The sequence below is a fragment of the Anoplophora glabripennis genome, unplaced genomic scaffold (assembly GCF_000390285.2).
Source record: "Anoplophora glabripennis isolate ALB-LARVAE unplaced genomic scaffold, Agla_2.0 scaffold10, whole genome shotgun sequence".
Lineage (NCBI taxonomy): Eukaryota > Metazoa > Arthropoda > Insecta > Coleoptera > Cerambycidae > Anoplophora > Anoplophora glabripennis.
The window spans coordinates 1,757,467-1,780,127 of NW_019416481.1; the positions used below are offsets into that span (position 1 = coordinate 1,757,467).

Consider the following 22,661-nt stretch of genomic DNA (forward strand, 5'->3'; position numbering starts at 1 on the left):
TGCTGTATAGTGTTTTGGAATCTCTCAAAAATATTAGGTATTGAATTTATTGTTATACATTTAGCAATCAATAGAATATGGTAAATAGCAACATAGGCACTTATGTATCTTCTTAATTTGATTTCGCAATTATCTAAAGACCAGTAAATTTTACGAATACTTTACAAGAATACTTTACTGCCACAAATTGATTGTACATTTTAAAAACATTTAAAATTATTTAAAAAACCAGTGGCGTACTATAATTTTATGATTCAATCTTTTATGCCAGTGAAGTTACAGGAAAAATAATATAAATATTTGAAATTTTTAACACCCTGTATCTCCGTATGGAAGCGTCCTATCAAAAATTTTTATAGAGCAAAACTTATCATTAACACCCTGTATATTGAGTTCAAGTGTCATAATTTGACATTAGCAATCTCCCTTTTAGATGTATCTCACGGAAAAGATATATTCCTATTTGTTGCATAATTTCAAACAGTATTATTTTCTATTGTAATTAGTATAACAAATAAACATTATTTAAGTCTGTTGTAATTAATTAGTCATATTGTAAATGACTAATGAAAATAAAAAATACAGACATAATATATATTTTCATTCGAAGGAAGTTTGGTTATGAAAAGCAAATATTTAGCATTATTTTTTTAATAAACGTTCCTGCCAACTGATGACAAATGAGATGATTTATCAGTTTTCCTCATTTGCTAGATTACCTTTCGTCATTGCTGACACTTGGACTTATAGACTGACGCAAATGTTACAAATAAAATCTTGAGAAAAACTAAAAATATGTAGTTGGACGTTACACCAAAAATATCTTTAAGTCGTAGAAAATGTTTCGCGATGGCATGTCTTAAGTAGGAAAATGCAGGAATTTCTACTCGTTTACACTATAAATAAAATTGGTTAACAAGGATCACCTTAATTAAGTTAGATGTGTTTCAATTATGGAATTAATAAATTTAACAATCTCGTTTTTATTTCTAGAGAGGAAAAGTCTACTTTCAGACAATAGAGTGAGCCGTTTTTACACGAAATGATATTTCAATACGAATACAAAAAAGATTATCTGAAAACGTTTTCTAAAAAATCTTATCAAATGAAGCCAATGTTCTTCGAGACCAGAAATCTATGTACGCAAAAGATATTTAACCCCTCAAACAAAACTCCATGGACTATATGTCCCCATGCCCCATTGAATTACACCAACAATATCTAGTAAATAGGTAGAGCAATAAATAATTATCCAAAATAAAAAATGATATATCTAAATATAATTAATACAAAATTATTAAATAACATAATAATTCGAAGAAATATCTTGTATCCTTACTGTTCTATCATCACCCTTGAAGGTTGAATGACATTGTTTGACTTCATCTAATAAGATTTACGTTTTTTTAAAAAATTTAGTAAAATGTACGAGTATAAGAAAAACAATTTCTTTTTTTACCTAATCATGTTCCACGTTTTTGTCACTGTCGTTTCGAAATGTTTTTTCTAAAAATTTGTAAAATACAGGGTGTTACAAAATATTATTTAGAGAAATCTAGAGTAGATTCTGCATCTAAAAATATGAAAAAATTTTCTATAAACGTAGGTCTGCAAATGCCGTTTTTGAAATAAACGGTGTCAAAAAAAATATGTTTTTTTATTGATAATTTCTAAATTCTACATTGGAAATTGTTTAAGTTTGGGTCAATATATTTATGGTACATAGGTTATAATTTGGTATAATCCATTGAATTTCAGACCCATCAGGGGCGTAGATATGGGGAGGACTTATTGATTTTTGACCAGAAAATCTACGCCACTGCTTCTTCTACTCGTTCTTACTTTATTTTTAAGAACCTTATTTAGTTTAGAGCAAAAAGGCCCCCTTGCACATTTGTCATTTAGCGAGCGGCTTTCGAGCTATTGAAGATTTTTTAAAATCAAACTAATTTGTCTATTATTAGGTACCTACTAAAAAAAACATAGTTGATGACTGTCACTGAAAAATAACATTCGCTGTCACTATGGAGAAGTAAACGACCTAAATTTAAACGACTTCCAATGAAAAATTTAGAAATTATCAATAAAAAAACATATTTTTTGTATTTTTTTTTGACACCCGAAGAATATGCAGTCCTACGTTTATAGGAATTTTTTCATATTTTTAGACGTAGAATCTGCTCTAGAATTTTCCAAACAACATTTTGCAACACCCTGTATATAATTTATTTTATTAATATTTATTAAATCCATATGAAACAATACTAAGTAAAATGTGAAAATAATCTTTGCCGTTTTTTAGGTGATTAGTCTTTGCCGAGGATGATGTGATGATAGAACAACAAGAATACAAGATATTTTGTTGAATGATTACATTATTTAACAATTTCAATATAACAAGTTTGTATTTTTGTATTAATTATATTTAGACATCATTTTTAGTTTCTAATTTGGATAATCATTTATTACTGTTTACTGGGTATAGAGGTATAATTGAGGCAGTCTTATCTATGGGGTTAAATATCTAGGTTTCTAGTACTGTTTGGCTTCATTTGATAAAATTTAAAAAATAATAATAATAAATTGATTTGGCTTAGAACATACTTTTAAGTACTCCTTTAAAATAGAGTGAAAAATACGAGCGTTAGTAATAGAAAATATGTTTCTTAAACCGAAAAACCATTATGGACATTTAATTAATTTAACCCGTTCAAATTAAAAAAAAAACAATCTTTAGCAAGTCCATAAAGAAAACAAACAATTATACATTTATTGATTCAATCCCTTTATTAATTTCCAAGGTATTCCTGGTAGCAATTGTAACAATACGTATTTTACGTCCAAATCGCGTTATCAGTTAGTGACTAACGCAATCTGCAATATAAAAGGTAAAGTGTAGCACCGAAGTGCATTCAGTACACCGCGATTTCCACAATCATGAATGCAGCCAGCATGTTGTGCGTATACGTGATAGCTATTATAGCTTCATCCCTCAATGTCGCGCATTGTGCGGCGGTGTACGGTAATGTATTTTTTATCAATTAATATAATTACGTCTACACTCACAGAAATGTTTATTTGTCAGGAGAAGCCAAACATAGCATACAAATGGTTTCACTTTATGTATATTTATTTAATTAATAGAAGCGATAAACAGTTTTTTTACATATTTCTACTTCGTATTGCTTACCAATAAATATTACCTGAAGACAAAGTAGAAGAAAACAACTAACAAGTACTACTTGTAAACAAAAAAATAAAATTTAACGGCGGTTACATTTTATAAACTAACTATCGATTTATTGTTACCTATCCATTAACAATTTTTTCTTATAGAACGGGGAGTAAATGACAATGAGAAGCAAATAATCGTGAATAAGCACAACGAACTCAGGAGGATGATTTCTGAAGGAAGGGTACCAGGTCAACCTAGAGGAACCAATTTGAAGCAACTGGTAAGGATATTGTTCAATTTGGAATTTCATATTTCTGATTTTGTGTACAGTAGAGGCTTACGCAAGTTTTTCTTTCAGAGGTATGATGAAAATTTGGCGAGGGAGGCTCAGAAAATCAGCGACACCTGTCGGTTCAAGCACGTCAAAGTTTCTGACGGTAAGTCTATCTACCAAGGCCAATATTTTCCTAAGAAAAATAACTCATTTTATTACCTCAAGTTATTTTTTTTTTCTTTATTTACTGGGTATTATTTAATTTTTTCGTAGGCGGTAAAAACCCAATAAATAAAGAAAATATAACTACGACTATTTTACTACAAAGCCTTCAAAAATTATCACAAGCCACGTGATCGCGAAGCTTTGTCAACCAATATTTCACGGCTGATACTGTCAATTAAAAATCCCTAAATCCCATCCATCATCGATATTAATGGTTCGTTTACAATGAACAATGACAAACCCTTACGTCTACGCTCGAGATAATGCGGTCACTGATTGGTCGAAATTACAGTTCCAAACAAAATTACTGGTCATGTGGCTTGTAATCATTTACGAATAACAAAAATAGCCCTACCCCTAATTTTAATTTTAAGGATTAACCGGGATTTGTGCGGGAAAGGGAGCGACATACTATCCACAACACCGCATTTATTCCAATAGTTTTTATTTAATTGTACAATTTGCTATGATTTAAAAAGAAAATAAATGCAAAATCATAATGTTTTTTTAGGTCGTTGGCATGCGGTAGGACAAAACTTGTACGCTTCTTACTCCACCGCTCATCAACCAGGGGCCAACTGGGCTAAAGCTATACAGGATTGGTTCAATGAATATCCATATTACAAATATGGAGATCGTAGTACCAACCACCAAAATGGCCATTACACTCAAGTAAGTATTTTATCTAGTTCCATTCAGGACCGGATTACCCTATGGTGAGGCTTGGGACTACAAGCTCTACGTAGGCCCAAAAAAAAATTCATTTAGCCAGATCTCGCCGAAACTCCCCGATCTCCTTGAGGACCAGGGCTACAGCTACAGCCCGTAGCCCCCATTAAGCCGACCCTGGTTCCCGGTTCCATGTTAATATTTTGTCAATAAAAGTTATTTTCTCGCAATAAATTAACTTTCAAGTCAATCAGTTTGTTAGAATTTAATAATTTCTGGAATAGTGAAAATGCATTTAATTAGTATAACTTCTGGGTTAAGACCATTTGTCCCAAGACTTTTTTATAAATTGCTAGATCCAGGAAATAGTACTCTAATGTTCAATTATTAATTAAATAGCTAATTTAACTCTGTTCTAAAGGTGGTGTGGGCTGATACTGAGTATGTTGGATGTGGATACACTCTTTGCAAAGGCACGTCATGGCCCTATGAAAAAATTTATACCTGCAACTATGGACCAGCGTAAGTAATAAGAAATTTATATTTTTGTTTTTGTTTTTACTCTGATTGTGATGTTTGTGTCATAGTAAAAAGTACGCCACTTGTGTATAGGCTAAACTTACTTTTACTTTATTTACTTATTTATTTTAATTTATTCTAGGGGAAATTACGTCGGACAACTACCATACAGGACGTAAGCCAATATGTTCTGAAGACGATACCCAGATAATTATTTTTTATAAGTTATAATTATTTATATTTAAGTAATTAGTTTTTAATATTTTATAATTTCTAAACAATAAAGCATTTTATATTTTAATAGGATTTTATTTTATATATTTCCGTTCACAAACAAAACTTATGATACACGAAAGATGATTTAAAAAAGTATGGATATTCCTAGAGAAAATTATGAAGTTTATGCAAAAATTAAGTATTTAATATTTTAATTCAAATTAAACTTTAAAAATGTCATAACCTGATTTAATATCCTATAGTACTTTTAAAACAATTATTCATTAATGTGATGAGAAAATTTTGTCCAGGAGTTAGTACCCATACACAGGGTGTTTTGGAAAAAGATACAAGGACCATCAGAACATAAACAAATACGACCCTTTTTTCCTAAGGGTTATGGATCCATCGTCTTCTGTTTTCGAAATTCAGGGCGTTAAAGTTGATTTTTTTTAATCAAATTTTAACCACATATTTTCCAGAAAACAATGTAATCCTTTAAAATTCAGTACATGTATATTTTTGAGTTACTCTTGTGATTAAACGCACCGTTTTTTGACACAAAATAAATTGCCCCAAAGTCAATCAGCATATACTCCGTATTATACAGGGTATTCCGAAACCAATGAGCCATACGTCAATGGTATTTTCTTCAGAAATTATCTTAGTAAAGTATTAGAATGGAATTAAAAAAATGTTTGAACAAGAAAGAAAGATTGTACAAAAATAACTTGTGCGGAATTATTTTATTTTCATCTAAGGAAGCGACTCTAGGAGTAGGACCCATTCGTTTCCGGACACCCTGTACGATATGGAGTAGAAGTGTTATTAACGATTTCAGTAAGAATCCCTTTTTATGTAATATTTAAATTTTCCATTGTAATATACGACATACACCATAAAAAACCTGACCTTGAAAAATGTTAAAATGTTACTTGGTATGGTCGATCTTCAGCAAAAGGTCAAAAACTAAGAACACATACATCTTCACCCACAAAGACATTTAAGCAAAACCCAATGCATTATGCTATTTTTCGAAGGAGATATGGCTAATTTTAATTATTATGTTTTTATGTCCCATTAGTTCCTAAATTTGTGGTACCTTCTTGCAAAACACCATGTACATACTTTTAAAATAGTCATAAAAAGTTTTATTGCTAATGAAATCTACATGCGATATCTAAACAGGTCCATACACACAAGCGTACACTTGACAAAAATCCTTTCCAGTTCTGGAAATACGTATCCCCACTCTTTTTTCGACAAAGAAATCAGTCTCTTTAATTTTGTAATTGGCATAACCGCAACCAACCTGCAGGGAGTGTAATTTCTTCCAGGTTGACTAAAACGGATAAAAATTTAAATCAATTTTATTAAAAGATTTAATTTTATACCTGACCGCTGCCACTGGTAGTTCTAGCATAGTTGGGACGTATTTTGTCTTCACTGAACCAATATTGGATGGGTTCTGACCAATTTGCCTCTATGTCGTCGCTATTCGAGCATTTTAAATACATATTTTGGCCAGTATGGAGTCTGCCTAGAAATATAGATCAACAAGAAAGTTATATACCTGTCACTAACCAATATCTACCTCTATTAGGTATAAAAAATCATTCCAATAACAACATACTAACCGCCTTCCACTGGTTCATACTTAAATTTACATTTTCTAACAATATCCTGTGCTTTTTTTGCCAACTCGCCGTTCCACGTCTAAAAAAACAAAAATATTTTTTTTGCAACAAGAAGTTAACCATTTACCATATTTGGTGTCCTCTCTGCAGAAATCAAGGGGGTTGTAACTACCCTTTGTATACTGTGTAGTTCTATAATGTCTTTTTGACAACAAGATGCCCCTATATCTACAAAGGAAAGAAAATTTCGCCAATAAATTGAAATTATGTAATTAAAAAAAGTACTTACCTTCGTTGTACAAAATATGTGGGCAGTCGGGGTTCCTATTAGTGGCATACATCAAAAGCACATTGAAAAACGAAAACGTGTAATTCATAGTGTTAAAAATGACCGTTCAATTTCAATTCTGATAATACAACGCAGCAGTATCTGTTTATTTATAGACGACTAGTGATTACTTATTTATTTCCGAATAAAATTGCTTGTCTTGATAAGAGGGCATGACCCAAGCAATGATTTAGTTACTTACTGGCTGCTTGATTTAAAACTCTTCTTATGTGTTTATTTTTATATAAATGGACGCTTGATTTTAAAAATTGCCGATTTAAAATTATTTTTGTTTTATAAACCAAGGACAGATACCCTTTGAAACAAAGTTTGATCCTCAACTGTAGATAAGTATTGAAGAAACACAAAATTAAAACATGTACCTATTATAAAAATATTTGTATAGAACTAGGTATAGAAAGGGATTTGACAAATATTCTCAATTATTAATTATTAAACGTTTGGTTGATGTCCTAATTATAAATGCAACATTAATTAATGGATTTCAAAATTTAAATGGAATGTACAAAACAACGCCCTCTTCCGAAGATGGCTAGAAACTGTAACATTCATAAGAAGGGTTGCATATGATGAAAATTTGAAAATTCTGAAACTAGGTGTTCTGTGTTCCCTTGCAAGATTTTCGACTGATGTACTAATGTAATTAGATATTTCAAATGAGAAGTTCAAAAGCAGAAAATAAATTAAAACATCTGAAGTTTGTAGTGCAATATAGTTATAAATTAATACAATTTTAGTAGGTATGTTAAACGACCATTATGGCCGTCATATCTTAATAATTTATTTATTATAAAACCTATGTTTAAGAAGTCGGGTTGATTGTTTAGAAAAATAAGTCGAAATGTATATTTTTAAATATATTAAAGTACTAAAAATACCTATACCTTTATTGTTCAAAATTGTAGTTTATTTTGTTTTGAAAAAACAAGCACCTACATATAGGTATATCAAAAATTCATATGTTCCTTAAATATAAAATAAACATATCCTATGTTTGCGTTACGGAAAAATTCGTATACCTATGTAGGTATAAGTATATCATCAGTTTTTTTAGTACCTACCTAGTTTTTTTTCCTAACACTGAAAATGTTTTTAATTGGGTAAATGTTTTTCTGTATACATATGTCATGTCTTCTTTTAGAACTATAATTTCGTGCATTAATATACTTTATCCACGACTATTGTATAATGTACCCATTATACGTCTGTTTGCTCGACCTTAATAATACCCATTAATCACGGCAGTGATTAATGAGTCATTAATCACTACTGTCAGATACTTCCTTAATTTAGCTATAATATTATATTGTTCTGCTACAAACAATCCGTTTTTAAAATTTTATCGTGTAAACCACTAAATATTTTCAATTCAGTGCTGTACATTTAAAAAAAAAATTAAAAAAGTGAATTTTCCTAGACCGGATTCGAACCCGGGACCCGCGGTTGGAAGGGAAAGAGCATCTACACTGAGCCATCAGCGACTTCATTTGTGCGAGTCGTATATCTGTTTCTTAACATACCATGTTTTTCGAAACATTTCAAAATAAACTTCAACAAAAATATTTAGTAGTCGTGGATAAAGTATAGTATTCTACTCCCGTATAATGGGTATTATTCACTCGGTGATTTAGGCCACTCGCCTGCGACTCGTGGCCGTAAACTTCACCTCGTGAAGAATACCCATCATTATACGCTCGTTGAATAATATACTATTATTAGATCTATGATTTCGTATTATGATTTGAAATTAGACAATAGGGTTAGTTATTTTAAAAATTCGACAAGACAACTGGCTGTTATTTATGAATTGAAATCGATATAAAATAGAGCCAAAACTGCAAAGATACCTAACCTGAAGAACCACTGTCAAAAACATTTGCTATTTTGGGGTTAGGTTAGTTCAAAGAACTGACACGGTTTTATCAAAATTTAAACCTGTAAAGCCGGTTTAAAAAACTTTGTTTCTAGAACTATGTATTAAATCACCAATTTTTCACGTTCGACGGGTTTGTTACAGTGCAATATCCGTTTTCCATGTTGCACTTGCACAAGTCGAAAACAAAATGCACATCAAATTAACTAGACAATCAAGTACAAATATAAATACACTAAAAACTTTTCGCGACTACTTATTTACATCAAAAAATATAAAGATTTGCCGAAATGCATACAGAACTTTGTTCAGATTAGTTCTAGAGACGCCATGCATTTTTTTAAATAAAAACGTGTTGACAGCAAAAAAAATGAACACAGCATAATATTATTTCTTCATAGCCTACTGGTATTTTGATCCAACAAATAATTTGATGTACGAAAACAGAAGCAAAGAGTACAAATTATATACTCTTTGACAGAAGGATCAAGAATATTAATTTGCTAACAAATAAAATATAATTTTTTGTAAGTAGAAACGTGTGCAGATCCAGGTACAAAAAAAAATAACCAGTACCTACTGATAAGTAATTAATTATGAGAATTATTAGCTGTATAATGTGACATGTTGTTTTGTTGCGTAAGAGTTAATTTGGGGAAAGTTGCATCATCTGGCATTAGTGAATGTTACGAGTTGTTCCTACGATTCACAATAATAATACACTTTGCCTGCCCCTTGTATGTATGTACGTATTTTATACAGGGCACAAGATGTTATGATATTCGCGCATATGGTAATATATAGTTAGAGGCGAACAATGTATTTATCATTTAGACAGATAGTTTTCAAAATATGCAATTTAACGAAGGTCGAAGATGGGACGTTTTTAATCATTTTTATCAAACAAATCTAGTGAACAAATATGTAAAAACAAAAGAATACATTGAAAATAACAATTGTTAAAAGAATATATTCAAATCATAGTTTTTGATAATGATATTTTTTTATTTTTAAAATTAATATTAGTGACTGAAAATCTGAAATTATGGACGATGTATCGTACAATATGTCAGTCCTCATTTGGCCTTAAATGTTAGAGAACCTTATATTTTTCCCAGTAACTGGATTGGCAGAGATGGCTCTTTTAGTTGGTCATCTCGCTCACCAGACCTAAATCCACACAAATCTTTTTGTGGAGTTATTTCATGTTTTTGGTTATAGAAGACACAAGTACTACATTTAGAAGACTTGCAGGCTTCTTGCAGGAATGCAATTTTCAGACGGTCAGAAAATAATACCATATACAGTGTGGAACAGCCAAATTGAATAAATTCAGTATCTCGATAATTATTATACTTATTTATAAAATATCTTGAGACAAGTCGATTTTAGATTCTGAAATAACATCCTGTAACGTAAAAATTCTTCCAATGCGATTCAGATTAATTACAAACTGGGTACCATAAACAGAAACAAAAATAGATTTTTTCAGATTTTTATTAATTTCAGGGGAACGAATGAAACGATGAATCTGAAAAGATTACTCTATTTTCTATAGTTAGTTAAAAGAGATCACAAAGAACACAAACCAAACATATATAAACCACTGGATAATTAAATAAGGTAATAATGTAAAAATGCGATTAATAATGATAACAGGACAATATATGCAACGTAGTAAATTACGAAACGGGTGCGCCATTAAAAAAAGATTAGCCTCGCGTCGGAAGGGCTTTGTTCCATCGGGCAGTATGGGCATTTCAACCTGAAAACGAAATAACGTCAAAATGTTGGCGATAGCAAGGAAAAATTATATTAAATTTTTTCTCAAACCGCCTTTATATTTTCTAAGACATGCCGCTATATTTTGTTTTAAAAGTCGAACGTTATGCGAAACAATTACTCTGTGGGCTACAGACCCTTCCAGCATTGAATTATTCCAAAATATCACGTAAGCAATGAAGATTATAGATTACGAGCCCTAACAAGTACATATTGGGATGCTAAACAATTTAATCTTGTACACATGCAATTAATAAGAGTTGTTAATATGCTGGAAATGGATATAACGAGCGTTCAAATAAAAACGTGGTCAAGTTGGTTCTGAAAATTTGGACGTAGGGTGTAGCGTATAGCAAATGAACTTAAACGTCATCTGTCAAAGCGCTATATCGCCGCTATCAATTTGAATATTTTCGTTTTAAAAAGCGTTTAAAATGGTGTTTTCTCAAGAACAAAGTGTTTATCATAGAGTCCTACTTTAGAAATGGACGTAAGATTGATGGAATATGGAAGTATTCTATTGAGGAATGTTTCATAGAATTTCAAAATCAATTTCCCGGCGTTGTTGAGTACAAAATTTTTCAAAGTGCAGTTCAGCGTTGTGTTAACGTTTTTCGTGAAACGGGCAGTGTAGCAAGAAAAGAAGGAAGCGGCCGACCTAAAAAGCGGACTGAAGAATTAAAAGAAAATGTCCAACAAATAATGGAAAATGCACCAAGAACTTCTGTATGTGTTTTTTCACAAATGGTGGGAGTATCAGTCGGTACCTGCCACACAGTGTTAAGAAAAGATTTGCGTTTGTTCTCCTATTGTTTAACTTGTCAGCAAGAACTTCATGAAGTTGATTTTCCGCGACGGGCTGTATTTTGTGAATGGTTTTTAAACAACTACGGTAAACTTCATAATACCACCTTTTTTTCTGATGAAGCCTGGTTTCATTTAAGTGGTTACGTAAACTCACAGAATATGAGAATGTGGTCTTCTGAAAAACCAGATAACTTTTTTGTCGAGGGCCCTCCACACGCTCAAAAAATTGGAGTTTGGTGTGCTCTCAATCGAAGGAGGATTTATGGACCTATTTTTTTTTAATGGTACTCTTACTGCGCAAAGGTATAGAGAAGAAATTATCGCTCCTTTTGTTAACCAGCCGGAAGAAAACGAAATTACAAACTTTTACTTTCAACAAGATGGCGCAAGGGCACATACGGCAGGCGAGACGATGAATATGTTGAGGGAAGTTTTCCAAAATCGACTAATAAGTCTCAATGCTGAACATGAATTTCCACCGAGGTCATGTGATATTACGCCGTGATTTCTTTTTGTGGCCTTACCTTAAAAACACTATTTTTGAACTGCCTATTCCTGATTTAAACCATCTGCAGGCTCGACTTATAGACAAGATTCGTGAAATTAACAATACCCCGAGCATCTTAGAAAATGTCTTGAATTCTTTGAGGAACAGGTGTGAAAAGTGCTTGGAACAAGGAGGGGGGCACTTTCAGCAGCTGCTTTAATTTATTGTTATAACAAGGAGGGGGACACTTTCCGCAGCTCCTTTAATTGTTTGTTATTGTTATCACGATTATTCTTTAAAATAAAGTTATATAGTCATTAACGTTATTGAAACTGACAGCTGCTATACAGCTCGTTGAGAAATGAGGTTAAGTTGGTCGCTATAAGCTACTCCCTACGTCCAATGTGTCAGAGCCAACTTCGACCACGTTTTTATTTGAACGCTCGTTATATTTTAAAATACCCATTAAATGTACAGTTACTTATACATATATGTTTAAATTTGCTTATATCAAGTATAGCGAACATTATAAAAATGAACACATTAAATACTGACAACTATACCTTGGGACGGTGCTATGTAGACTGTGAATGAAAAATAAAATGAGAGGGCAATCAGAACTTAGTTTTTACAAGACAAGTGACTTGAAGTCTTTACCCAAATCTGACAACACATGTTAATGTAATTTGCAGGCAAACAAAAAACCACTTTTGACTTCCAATCAGAAAGAGTCAAAATCAAAGGTCCTATGATGACTGGATAATGGTCCTATGATGACTAGATAAAACTTATCTTCAGTGACGAGTAAAAATTCGATGTTCATATCGGAGATAGTCGTAAGAGAGTCATATATGTATTAAACAAACCATTTCATAAAGATTGCCTAAAACGAACTGCTAGGTTTCCTAAGGATCAAATGATTTGGGGGTGTATGTCAGCTAAGGGGTTAGGCCAATTAGAATTCATAGAAGGTACAGTGAATACAGAAAAATATAAACAGATTTTACAAGACAGGCTACTCCCAAGTATGACCCAATTTTATCCAGACAGACTGTATTTTTCAGTTTTGTGTCATACTGCTCGAGTAACAAAACGGTGGTTCACTGAAAACAATTTAAAAGTAACATTTTGGCCATCAAGCAATCCAGATCTCAGTGTAATTGATTGTGTTTGGCATGAAATGAAAAAATATTTAAGAAACAACCCACAGAGGAATCTTGTCGATCTGAGATCTAAAATTCAAGAAATTTAGGATACAATTTCACCAGAGTTTTGTGAAAAATTAGTCAAAAGTATGCCTGGAGAACCCGAGCGGTAATAAAAGCGAAGGGTGATGTGACTAGTTACTAGTTTATAGCGAAGTCCCAACATATAAATAACAGGAATTATAATGTATTTCTCATAATATCCAAGTTTCAAGTTAAAAAATAATTTAGATTAATTTGCTTTTTGGTAATTCTCCCCTAAATAAGCATATCTTTCAAAAAATATACCCAATTAAAAAAATTTTAAGTTGTTTAAACACTGCATTTTATTAGGATGCTAACATTCCAATATACAGGGTGTCTCACCACGATCTCTATCAATGGATATCTGGGAAACCACTCAAAGGATTTTTTTGAAATTGTGGTAGTGTGATGCCGGCTGTATGAAAAATGTTTAGAAGATGAAGGAAGACATTTTGAACATTTATTAAAATAAATTTGACAATTGAAAACCTGTAACAATCGTCATGTTGATTGTTGCTTACCTGTCACGGCCAACCTAAAATGTGCGAAAAAATGGAAACATCATTTTAAGAAAAGGGAAATGTTTATTCGTAAATAAAATGAAAATGGGGGAAACCCAGGAAAGTATAGGGAAACTTTAACAAAGTTACACTTAATTTTAGTGATGAATGCAAATACATTAAAAAATTAGGGATTTCCATTTAAAAATTTCGAGTTTTCCACATTTTCTGAAATTCATATTCGAATATTTTTTTTTGGCCACCTTCTATAAAAACTAGAAAATTTTCATGTCAAACTGATAAATTAGGTCTTCCACTATAAAATGTCCAATTTGCACAGAAAAATAAACATGTGTTTCCGGGAAAACTAAATTTGCTGACAGTCTGCATCTGTCAATTTTTGCTTAAAAATCAAAATATCTCGGAAACGGTCAATCCTAAGTATGGAGTGTGCTATGTTTTGAACTTAAAAATAAATGCTCTTTCCAAAAACACAATAATATACAGGGGGTTTAATTTAAAATCACACTATCGCAATTTCAAAAAAATCCTTCGAGCGGTTTCCCAGATATCCATCGATGGAGTTCATTGTGATAAACCCTGTATAATTGTTAGGGCTCGTAGATCTCAGATACTTTAAGAAATGAATCAGTCACTCTCTTTTAGAGATGAGTGTATCATTTCATTATAAATAAACCCCAAAACTCGGTTGAAGGAAATTTTTCGAAAGTATACAGAAAATATTTGCAGTGATCTAGTAATTCATATAGGTGTGCGGCAACTGTAATAAAAAATGTTTGGTGATTTTACTCATATAAATATGGGAAATTTAATATTTTACATAAAATTTTAATTATACGGCGATGCTTGATATGATACATTTAAAAATTCACTATTAATAAAGTTATATAACTTTAAAGTTATCATTATTAAATGGAAAAATAGCTACCGAACTTTTTTACTTGGGGCATTTCAAAAAACTAAACAACTTGATCTTGAAAACGTATTAAAAAGTCTCACGTGATGTTTGTTAAGTCGATAACATTAACCGCTTTCCCGTATAAAATGCATTTAATATTTTTGAACACCCTTAAAAAATTTGTCAAATTGTATTTAATTACATTGTCTGATTTATAAAAGTTAAAAATAATAATTTATTGGGACTTGAACAAGAAATATGGTCACAAAGCATTCTATATCACCTTAGATAATAAAATTTTCTAAAAATCGGCAAATAAAAAAAAATTAAGGGGCATTTGAGCCTCTTCGGGCTTTAGAATTTCAATAATTTTAAATTGCTTGTGAAAGAAAAATATAAAAAAAAAATAAAAAATCTGAGGTTATGTAATTCGATCGATAGAATCACTGTACTACGGGGACCGCCTAGCCGGGTGTCTTGGCCGGCGGATTACGATCTGTCGAGGCAAGCATCACGGACGCAGGCTGGAATTTGAATGGGTGACCTAAGGCAGGCTCGGGGACGTGGCTGCGGCAGCCTACCAGAGACCTGGGTCGCCCAACATTTGCCGCATGCGTGTGGTCCCCGATAAATGGTAATGAGAACAGAGCAAAGATAATCTCTGTAACTCAAGACCATGCTGTCATACATAAACTGTATGAGACTTTGCCACCAAGCCACCCGCGTAGTAAATAGGATGGTTTGAAGAAAAATACTCGAGTAATGAAGGAGGGTGTACAAGGGGCCTAATAAGGCCTAAGAGTCGCGGTGGAAAAACAATTCCACCACCTTCCGACATACATACATACATACATCACCATACTACGCACAAAAATCAGGTAACACACTTACTTATTTCCGTTACATAATTTGTTAAGAGCATCCCTGGAAATAACGTGTCCGCATATCAATCTCATCGGTGGATTAAACTGAGTGGACTGCTGCCTCAAAATCGGGCAAGCAAACATCGAATGGTACCTGTTCTCACTATCCAAATCGATCTCGATCTACGGATAAGAACTTGTAAGTAACTCACCTCGGACGCCGGACTGCAAGTACTTACCGGCAGTTCATCTTTTCCGTTCCAAATCCCCGTGACCTGTCTCTGCATCATCACTTGTTTGATATTGAGCAGGGCGGGGATGGCGGTGCATCCTGCGTTAATACATGTGGTTAGGGGACTATTTACACAAACACCTAATAATTGACAAGCGTCGCGGATAAACAGTTCATAAATTTCGATCCACATTTCGGAGTCCAGCAAACAGCTGTAGGGGGAGCTGTTTATTCCATTAGGTACGTACAGTAGCATTCCCATCAACGTCTGAATGTCTGAAATAAGGTGTTGGATTTTTTAATATTTATCTGTACGAAAGTCTATATTAGCTAGGGTCACTGCGTACGTTTTCGACCATTTGGTAGACGTTTTAACGTTAAGATTTAACAGCTTCATCAGAAATTCTTTATTTTGATTTAGCTTGCTACAAATCTAATACAAGTTATTCTAAAAACGCTAAAAATAAAGTTTTTTTTTTCGAAAAAACTACAAAACTAATTTTCGACCACCCAAACACATTTTTAAGAATCGTAGATAGCTTTAATCGAAAATAATTGTTCACGTATGAACTAAATGTTGAAGATAGAATCACAAAACCGACAATAAGTTAAAAAAAGGTTTTTTTTTTGCCAATATCTTTGAAATACAAGAATAACATCTTTTTTATTATTCATGATTGTTGCTATTAATTTGATCGGCTTTTAGAAGAATATATTTCAATAAATTAAGAAAAAAAAGATGTCTACTGCATTAATTCAAAAACCCACATAAACATAAAATCTGCTGGTCGATAAAATATATTTTTTGACATTGTAATTGAAAGGAATCAATAGATTTTTGAGCAACTCGACGACATTAAATGAACCAAAAATATGGAAAGGGAGGGAAATAATGATCGAAAACAGGGAACTGAGAAGGAAATAATATTTATTCAAGCTTTCTTCTTTCTGCTCGAGTTTTACAGAACTAGTGGAAAATTGGTGGAATAAATGGCGCAGCGACCCTACTACTACTTTATAGAAGCATTGGATGGGACCAGTTACAGAGGTTACTACGAAACATAGGAACACCACTGTCTAAGGAACAGTTCCACCCGTAGCAGCCTTAGAATCAACAATAAAAACTGAAATCAATATCAGACCGGTCCTAGAGGATCTGACAATGAGTTTGCGCCCACAGAGCCTAGCCCGAGAACAAGGGCAGGTCAACGCCTCCTAGCTAAGAATAAGGAAATGCATTATAAGTCTGTACCTGGCAGCAACTAGCTATATATGCCACGACGTAACAACCCGAAAAACCATGGTACTCAAATACTATAACTTTAATTTTTAATTTCCAACAAACAATTTGCTTCTAATTAAAATGTAATTCATTCTCAAGAAGTGAAAGTGGTACATTGTTTACATGAAATTAGGTAATAAACTAGTATTTCTCTAAAACATTTTCTAAACATGTGCACGGCTTCCATCTGGAAACAATATAATTACCTTTCTCGTGTCTATGTACAAATTTGCTAAAGTGTGTCCGAGCGTAACATATCGCATCAGTCTGGTGTGTGGCTCCCTTACGCAGAAGCTCTATAAATTTTAAACGATGTAACATAAATTCTAACGAGGAATTCTGTCCCTCTAATTCAGCGTGGTGAACCGTCGCCCAGGCTAATGCGGGTTCGAGGTCTTTGTTCTTAAGGCGGTCTAGGATGTGGTTTAGTTCGGTAAAAGGCTCCTTTTCGTGATGCTCTGGAGTGACATCACACTCATTTGCTAGTTCCTCGGACACATCGTGCATTCCCTGTCGGTAATAATGCTGGCATATAACTTTGTTTATGAGATTTATCTTATCGGGATTAGAAAAGACCTCCTCGCGACTCGTAGCTGCAAAATCTGAGACAAAGTTTCTATCTATGGCTTTCCCCACTTTTGAAACAGTACTGTGTAGGTCTCTGTGGTCCGTTGCTAGTTTGCAAACAGTCTCCTTTACCTTTGCCATGTTCTGTTTCAAGATATCCATCTGTACATTCGTAAGCACATGGTCCTCGCCGGCTAAAAATACAACGTACTTAAACAATAGTCTTTGTTAGGAAAATGTGATTCTAGAACATACTACCTTACCATTTTGGTATTCTTCTTTTAAACTCTGTATCTGGTTAACCAGGTCGGATAAGACTCTTCTTACATGTTCGTTAATCCCTCCGAATTTTGAAAGCACCCTGTCTACTTCCTTTTCCACTGCTAAACAAGCTTCCATGTTTATTTTTGTTTTCGCGACTACAAACGTCATTCGTGTCATTCACACCGCCATAATACCAACATATGAAAACCAAATCCGTCAATACGTGTGCAAATCGCTGCCAACTGCGAAAAATCAACCGTACTCAGCCAGGGACGTATTGCTGGAATTGGCACAGCTGGGAATTTCTGAATCCCGAAATACTTTTGATATTTAATATTAAACAATTTGATAGTGATTTTCGTATATCAATACTGATTATCATTAATAATGAAATGTAAAGCGATTATATAATTTGAACAAAAAAAAATTAATTAATTGTTAGCCTAAAAATTACAAATACATTTCTTCTCAGTTTTGGAACAATAAGAATAAGCATGTAATTTACAGTCCACTACTATTTATTTTTATGTCTGTATACATTTGAAGTTGACCATTTAGATAAATAATAGCCTTAAACCTTGAGTTCAAAATAATTGGCACACACGCACTATCAAAAGATATTGATTAAAAAAATATGTTTTACATTTCCTGATCTGTATGTTTTACTAATGGTATGAATTCTTAACTGCTGTAATAATTTTTTTTATATAAATAAAACAAACAGGTATTTAGGAACCATTCACTAATTTAATGAATAAAATACATCTTCTATAAAGCATAAGTCAAGTTTTTATTTAAAAAAAATAGCTTATCAGTGAAGGCGAATATTAAAATTTCTTAACACAGTGCGTTATCATGCACAATTAAAAATCATACCAATAAATTATTTTATGTTTGTGACAAGAGTTGAAGGCCTCAATAATAATTATTGTACAAAATAGTAGTATTTAACATCACAATCTGTCTGACACACATTTATAAGCTCTTCTCCGTAAAACAAAAATGTCTCGTGCGTTGCTCTACGCGGTTTTTATCACTTTTATTGTTTCCCAACTGACAAGCGCGGCTCCAATTGTCTATTATCATGATGAACTGCATCTTGGACAATGCACAGGTGTTCTACTGGTCGACGATGACGTCGTTAAACCTGCAGCCCCGTTCACAACAAGAAAATTAACCGTAAGTGATGTTACACTTAGTAATTTGGTGGGAATAAATTTATAAAAAAAACAATCCCGATTCAAGATAGCTTTGAACTTTGACGGCTTTGTTTTCGAACAACGAACTCTTCTTTACGAGATAATATTAATTACAATCAATTGTTTATAAAGAAATATTATAAGCCTACTTGTTAAAGAGTCAAAGGAATAAAATTATTTTTATAAGAAAGCATTTCTTAGAAAAATCTGTTAATACGCTCTTTTTTATTTTCAGTACACATGGAAAGGATACGATGAGTACTCCTTAACATGTGTCAACGTTTCGAACAGATTAGCCAATGCAGATAAAGGTTCTGTACGGCTTCTACGAGGTGGCATTGGAGAATCGGAGATGGTACTGGAATTGACGTCACAAAACGGCAAGGAACTGAATTTCCATGTGCAGTTGTATGCAGATTTTAGAGGAAATTATTACTAACGTAATATCTATAGAAATAATGCTCTTGCCAATTAAGTATATCATTGTGTAACACATATTTTTGTATCAATTAAATGTTAATTTTAATTTTAATAAACAATGTTAGTTTAATATGGTACTATCACTGTTTTATTGAATACTAAAGTTGGATACTGCCAAGGAGGAAATAACAACTGATGGAAATATCATAAAAGTATTTTGTCGTAAAAAAAACAAGTGTGAAAGAGTACATATTGAGGATTTACTATTAAATAAAATTATAACCAATTAATTGCAGATTACAATTTTGTGAGTGCAGCATAATCAATATCTCGATGACTAGCATTTTTTCTTATCTATAGGTATACATGTTGGGTAGGTATTAAATAATTATCACACAATAAAAATATATTTACATACTAGTTAATGATAATTACTGCAAACAGTCATATTTTTTTCTCATAATTTATTAGTAAAAGCTGCAAATAAAAGTATATCAATTTTTCAATTAGAAACCATCTGGTGAGCATTTTTTTAAATTTTTAATATGTAGAATAGTGTAGGTGTCGGAAAATTGTATATTAAACACTTTTTACGTTTCAAATATTTTACAATTTGTCGTTTTATTTGCAGCAAAATGGCAGTACCTACAGTTCTTCTGAATAATGGCCTAAAGTGTCCACAACTTGGTCTAGGTACCTGGCAGGTAAGTTATTGTAATAGATCAGCAGTAATATTTAATAGTTTTATCAAAATTATACAAGATGTTGGATTATTTTTTGCCAAAGCATATACATTTTTATATTAGGGATAGCGAAGAGCCACAGTTCCTAAATTTTGCAATTTTTTATGGTCCCACTGTATTTGAAATTGTACTTTGAAAAAAAGTTCTTATAAACAGGATATAAATAAGTAAGTGCAAAGAATTTAAGCAAATAATTTCTCGTTAAACATCTTTCATGTCAAAAAATATCTACGTCCCCTCCATATAAATTTTCAAAAAGGCAATCTTTTTTATGTTGTTCCTATTGCATTGAGACTCCTCAATTTTAAAGCAACTGGTAGTTTGATAACATTTTTAACAGACATTTCTTGTGACACATAAGTTACTGTACTTGATAACTTCCAGTCTGCACCCGGAGAAGTCCAAAAAGCCATAAGCCACGCCATCGACGTGGGATACCGCCACATAGACTGCGCCTGGATCTACGGCAACGAGAAGGAAATAGGAGAGGCCATCAGACAAAAAATAGAAGACAAAACCGTCAAACGTGAAGACCTGTTCATAGTCACCAAGTTATGGAACACTTTCCACGAGAAAGACAAAGTGGTTCCGACCTGCAGAGAGTCCTTGAAAAACCTCGGGCTTGATTACGTTGACTTATACCTGGTGCATTGGCCGGTTGCACAGAAGCTAAAAAAATTTAGTAAGGTAAGAGCTTTTAAAGGTGCCGAGTTCGTGGATATCGACTACCTTGAGACTTGGGAGGGAATGGAGGATTGTGTTAGGTTAGGTCTGGCTAAGAGTATAGGCGTTTCTAATTTTAACACCACACAGTTGCAGAGAGTTTTGGATCACGCGAAAATCAAACCCGTCATGAATCAAGTAAGGCATTGGTGAGGTCCACTAAATAAAAACTAACGCTAGTATCTGTTTCAGATAGAGGTAAGTCCTAACGTCACCCAGAAGAAGCTCATTAAGTTTTGTCACGACAACGATGTGGCCGTGACTTCCTACAGTCCTTTCGGATCCCCAGCTAGGCCGTGGGCAAAACCTGAAGACCAAGTCGTATCCTTGGAAAATCCTAAAATAATTAGCATTGGTGCTAAACACGGAAAAACAAGTTCCCAAGTTATTCTAAGATATCTTATTCAGGTTGGAACGATCCCCATACCAAAATCAAGCAATTTGAAGAGGATAGATCAAAATCTGGATATTTTCGATTTCGAGCTGTCTCCTGAGGCCATAGCCACTCTCGATGGGCTCAACACTAACGGACGAGCTATCTCTGCAGAGGAACTAAAGGGATCAAAATATTTTCCGTTTTATGAGGAATAACTAATTGAAACAGTTTTCTGTTAGGCGCATATTAATATTTGTAATATTAAAATATAAAAGTAATGATAATTATTTTATTTCAATTATTCCACTCCATATTGCATAAAAATTGACGTAATTGTAAATCAGCCACACGCATTAGTACTAATAGGCTATTGATTATATAAAAAAAAAACAGAGTTAAAAGAAACTATGACATTCAAGCAATTTTTTTGCATGAATCGTTCAAAGGGTCATTAGAGGGTGGAAATTGGAGATAGGAGTAAAAATGCACCCGTTTCAGTTTTTTAATTATTGTAGCTCGAAAACGAAGCAAAATTTCTCTATAGTTCATAGGAAAAATTATTTAGAGAATTGAATTTCCCATCCAAATGGCTTATTTAAAAAAATTTAAAGGAAAATTTTATGCAAAAAATCGTTAATAAACAATTTGAAAAAAGCAAAAAATTCGATTTTTTAATTTTTTTTTTACTTTTCTACCTCTAGTTTTTCTTTGAGTAGAAAGATTCACAAAAAAAAGTAGGTAAAATTTCCTTCAAAATAAGAGGTTGTAAAGTAATTTTGGATGAAGACATATGGCCGCTGAAACTTACAATTAGCCAATTTTTTGATTTTCGTCGCGTTTACCCTTATACGTTTTAATTCTCATTTTTTGAAAAAAAAGGACGGAAATAAGACATTCAAGGATTTTCATCACATGACTTGTTCGATGAACCATTAGAAATGAGAAAATCGGAAGGTGCTATTAAATTAGAGGGTTGAAATTGAAGATAGGTGTGAAAATGCACTTTTGCAGTTTTTTAAATAGTATATAGCACGAAAATGAAGCAAAATTTCGCTATAGTTCATTTGGTAGGGAATTGAATTTCCCATCGAAATGGCGCATTTAAAAAATTTAAAAGAAAAATTTTATGAAAAAAATTGTTAATAAACATTTAAAAAAAGCAAAAAATAGGAATTTTTATTTTATTTACTTTTTTGACATTGAGTTGTGAAAATCTTTATTTATTATTAACAAATAAAACTTTTGAATTAATTGTTTATTAAATAAAGAACCAATTTATTGTAAAAATAATAAGAATTACAGGTATAATCATTATGTTAAAAACGACGAAA

The 22,661-nt window shown here is 32.5% G+C and overlaps 5 protein-coding genes across 5 annotated transcripts; 3 read left to right on the forward strand and 2 right to left on the reverse strand.

Moving 5' to 3' along the window:
• The first annotated feature begins 2,901 nt into the window (after positions 1-2,901).
• LOC108903652 (venom allergen 5-like) lies at positions 2,902-5,143 on the forward strand. Its single transcript, XM_018705898.2, has 6 exons — positions 2,902-3,022; positions 3,337-3,455; positions 3,534-3,612; positions 4,186-4,346; positions 4,765-4,865; positions 5,005-5,143. Exons 1-6 carry the CDS (start codon positions 2,938-2,940, stop codon positions 5,039-5,041), a joined length of 582 nt encoding a protein of 193 aa, XP_018561414.1. The 5' UTR covers positions 2,902-2,937; the 3' UTR covers positions 5,042-5,143.
• Positions 5,144-6,214: 1,071 nt separating this feature from the next.
• On the reverse strand, positions 6,215-7,111 carry LOC108903661 (cysteine-rich secretory protein 3-like). The gene is made up of 5 exons (XM_018705910.1): positions 7,005-7,111; positions 6,843-6,943; positions 6,716-6,794; positions 6,473-6,618; positions 6,215-6,420 (listed from the first exon to the last, which is right to left on the reverse strand). Exons 1-5 carry the CDS (start codon positions 7,090-7,092, stop codon positions 6,259-6,261), a joined length of 576 nt encoding a protein of 191 aa, XP_018561426.1. The 5' UTR covers positions 7,093-7,111; the 3' UTR covers positions 6,215-6,258.
• Positions 7,112-10,467: 3,356 nt separating this feature from the next.
• On the reverse strand, positions 10,468-18,150 carry LOC108903978 (protein RMD5 homolog A). Its single transcript, XM_018706344.1, has 5 exons — positions 17,869-18,150; positions 17,245-17,799; positions 15,764-16,032; positions 15,553-15,707; positions 10,468-10,702 (listed from the first exon to the last, which is right to left on the reverse strand). Exons 1-5 carry the CDS (start codon positions 18,044-18,046, stop codon positions 10,639-10,641), a joined length of 1,221 nt encoding a protein of 406 aa, XP_018561860.1. The 5' UTR covers positions 18,047-18,150; the 3' UTR covers positions 10,468-10,638.
• A 520-nt stretch (positions 18,151-18,670) lies between these two features.
• On the forward strand, positions 18,671-19,625 carry LOC108903998. Its single transcript, XM_018706368.1, has 2 exons — positions 18,671-19,048; positions 19,304-19,625. Exons 1-2 carry the CDS (start codon positions 18,872-18,874, stop codon positions 19,505-19,507), a joined length of 381 nt encoding a protein of 126 aa, XP_018561884.1. The 5' UTR covers positions 18,671-18,871; the 3' UTR covers positions 19,508-19,625.
• A 296-nt stretch (positions 19,626-19,921) lies between these two features.
• LOC108903987 (aldose reductase-like) lies at positions 19,922-21,608 on the forward strand. The gene is made up of 4 exons (XM_018706357.1): positions 19,922-20,008; positions 20,120-20,192; positions 20,616-21,092; positions 21,147-21,608. Exons 2-4 carry the CDS (start codon positions 20,124-20,126, stop codon positions 21,543-21,545), a joined length of 945 nt encoding a protein of 314 aa, XP_018561873.1. The 5' UTR covers positions 19,922-20,008; positions 20,120-20,123; the 3' UTR covers positions 21,546-21,608.
• Positions 21,609-22,661: the final 1,053 nt, after the last annotated feature.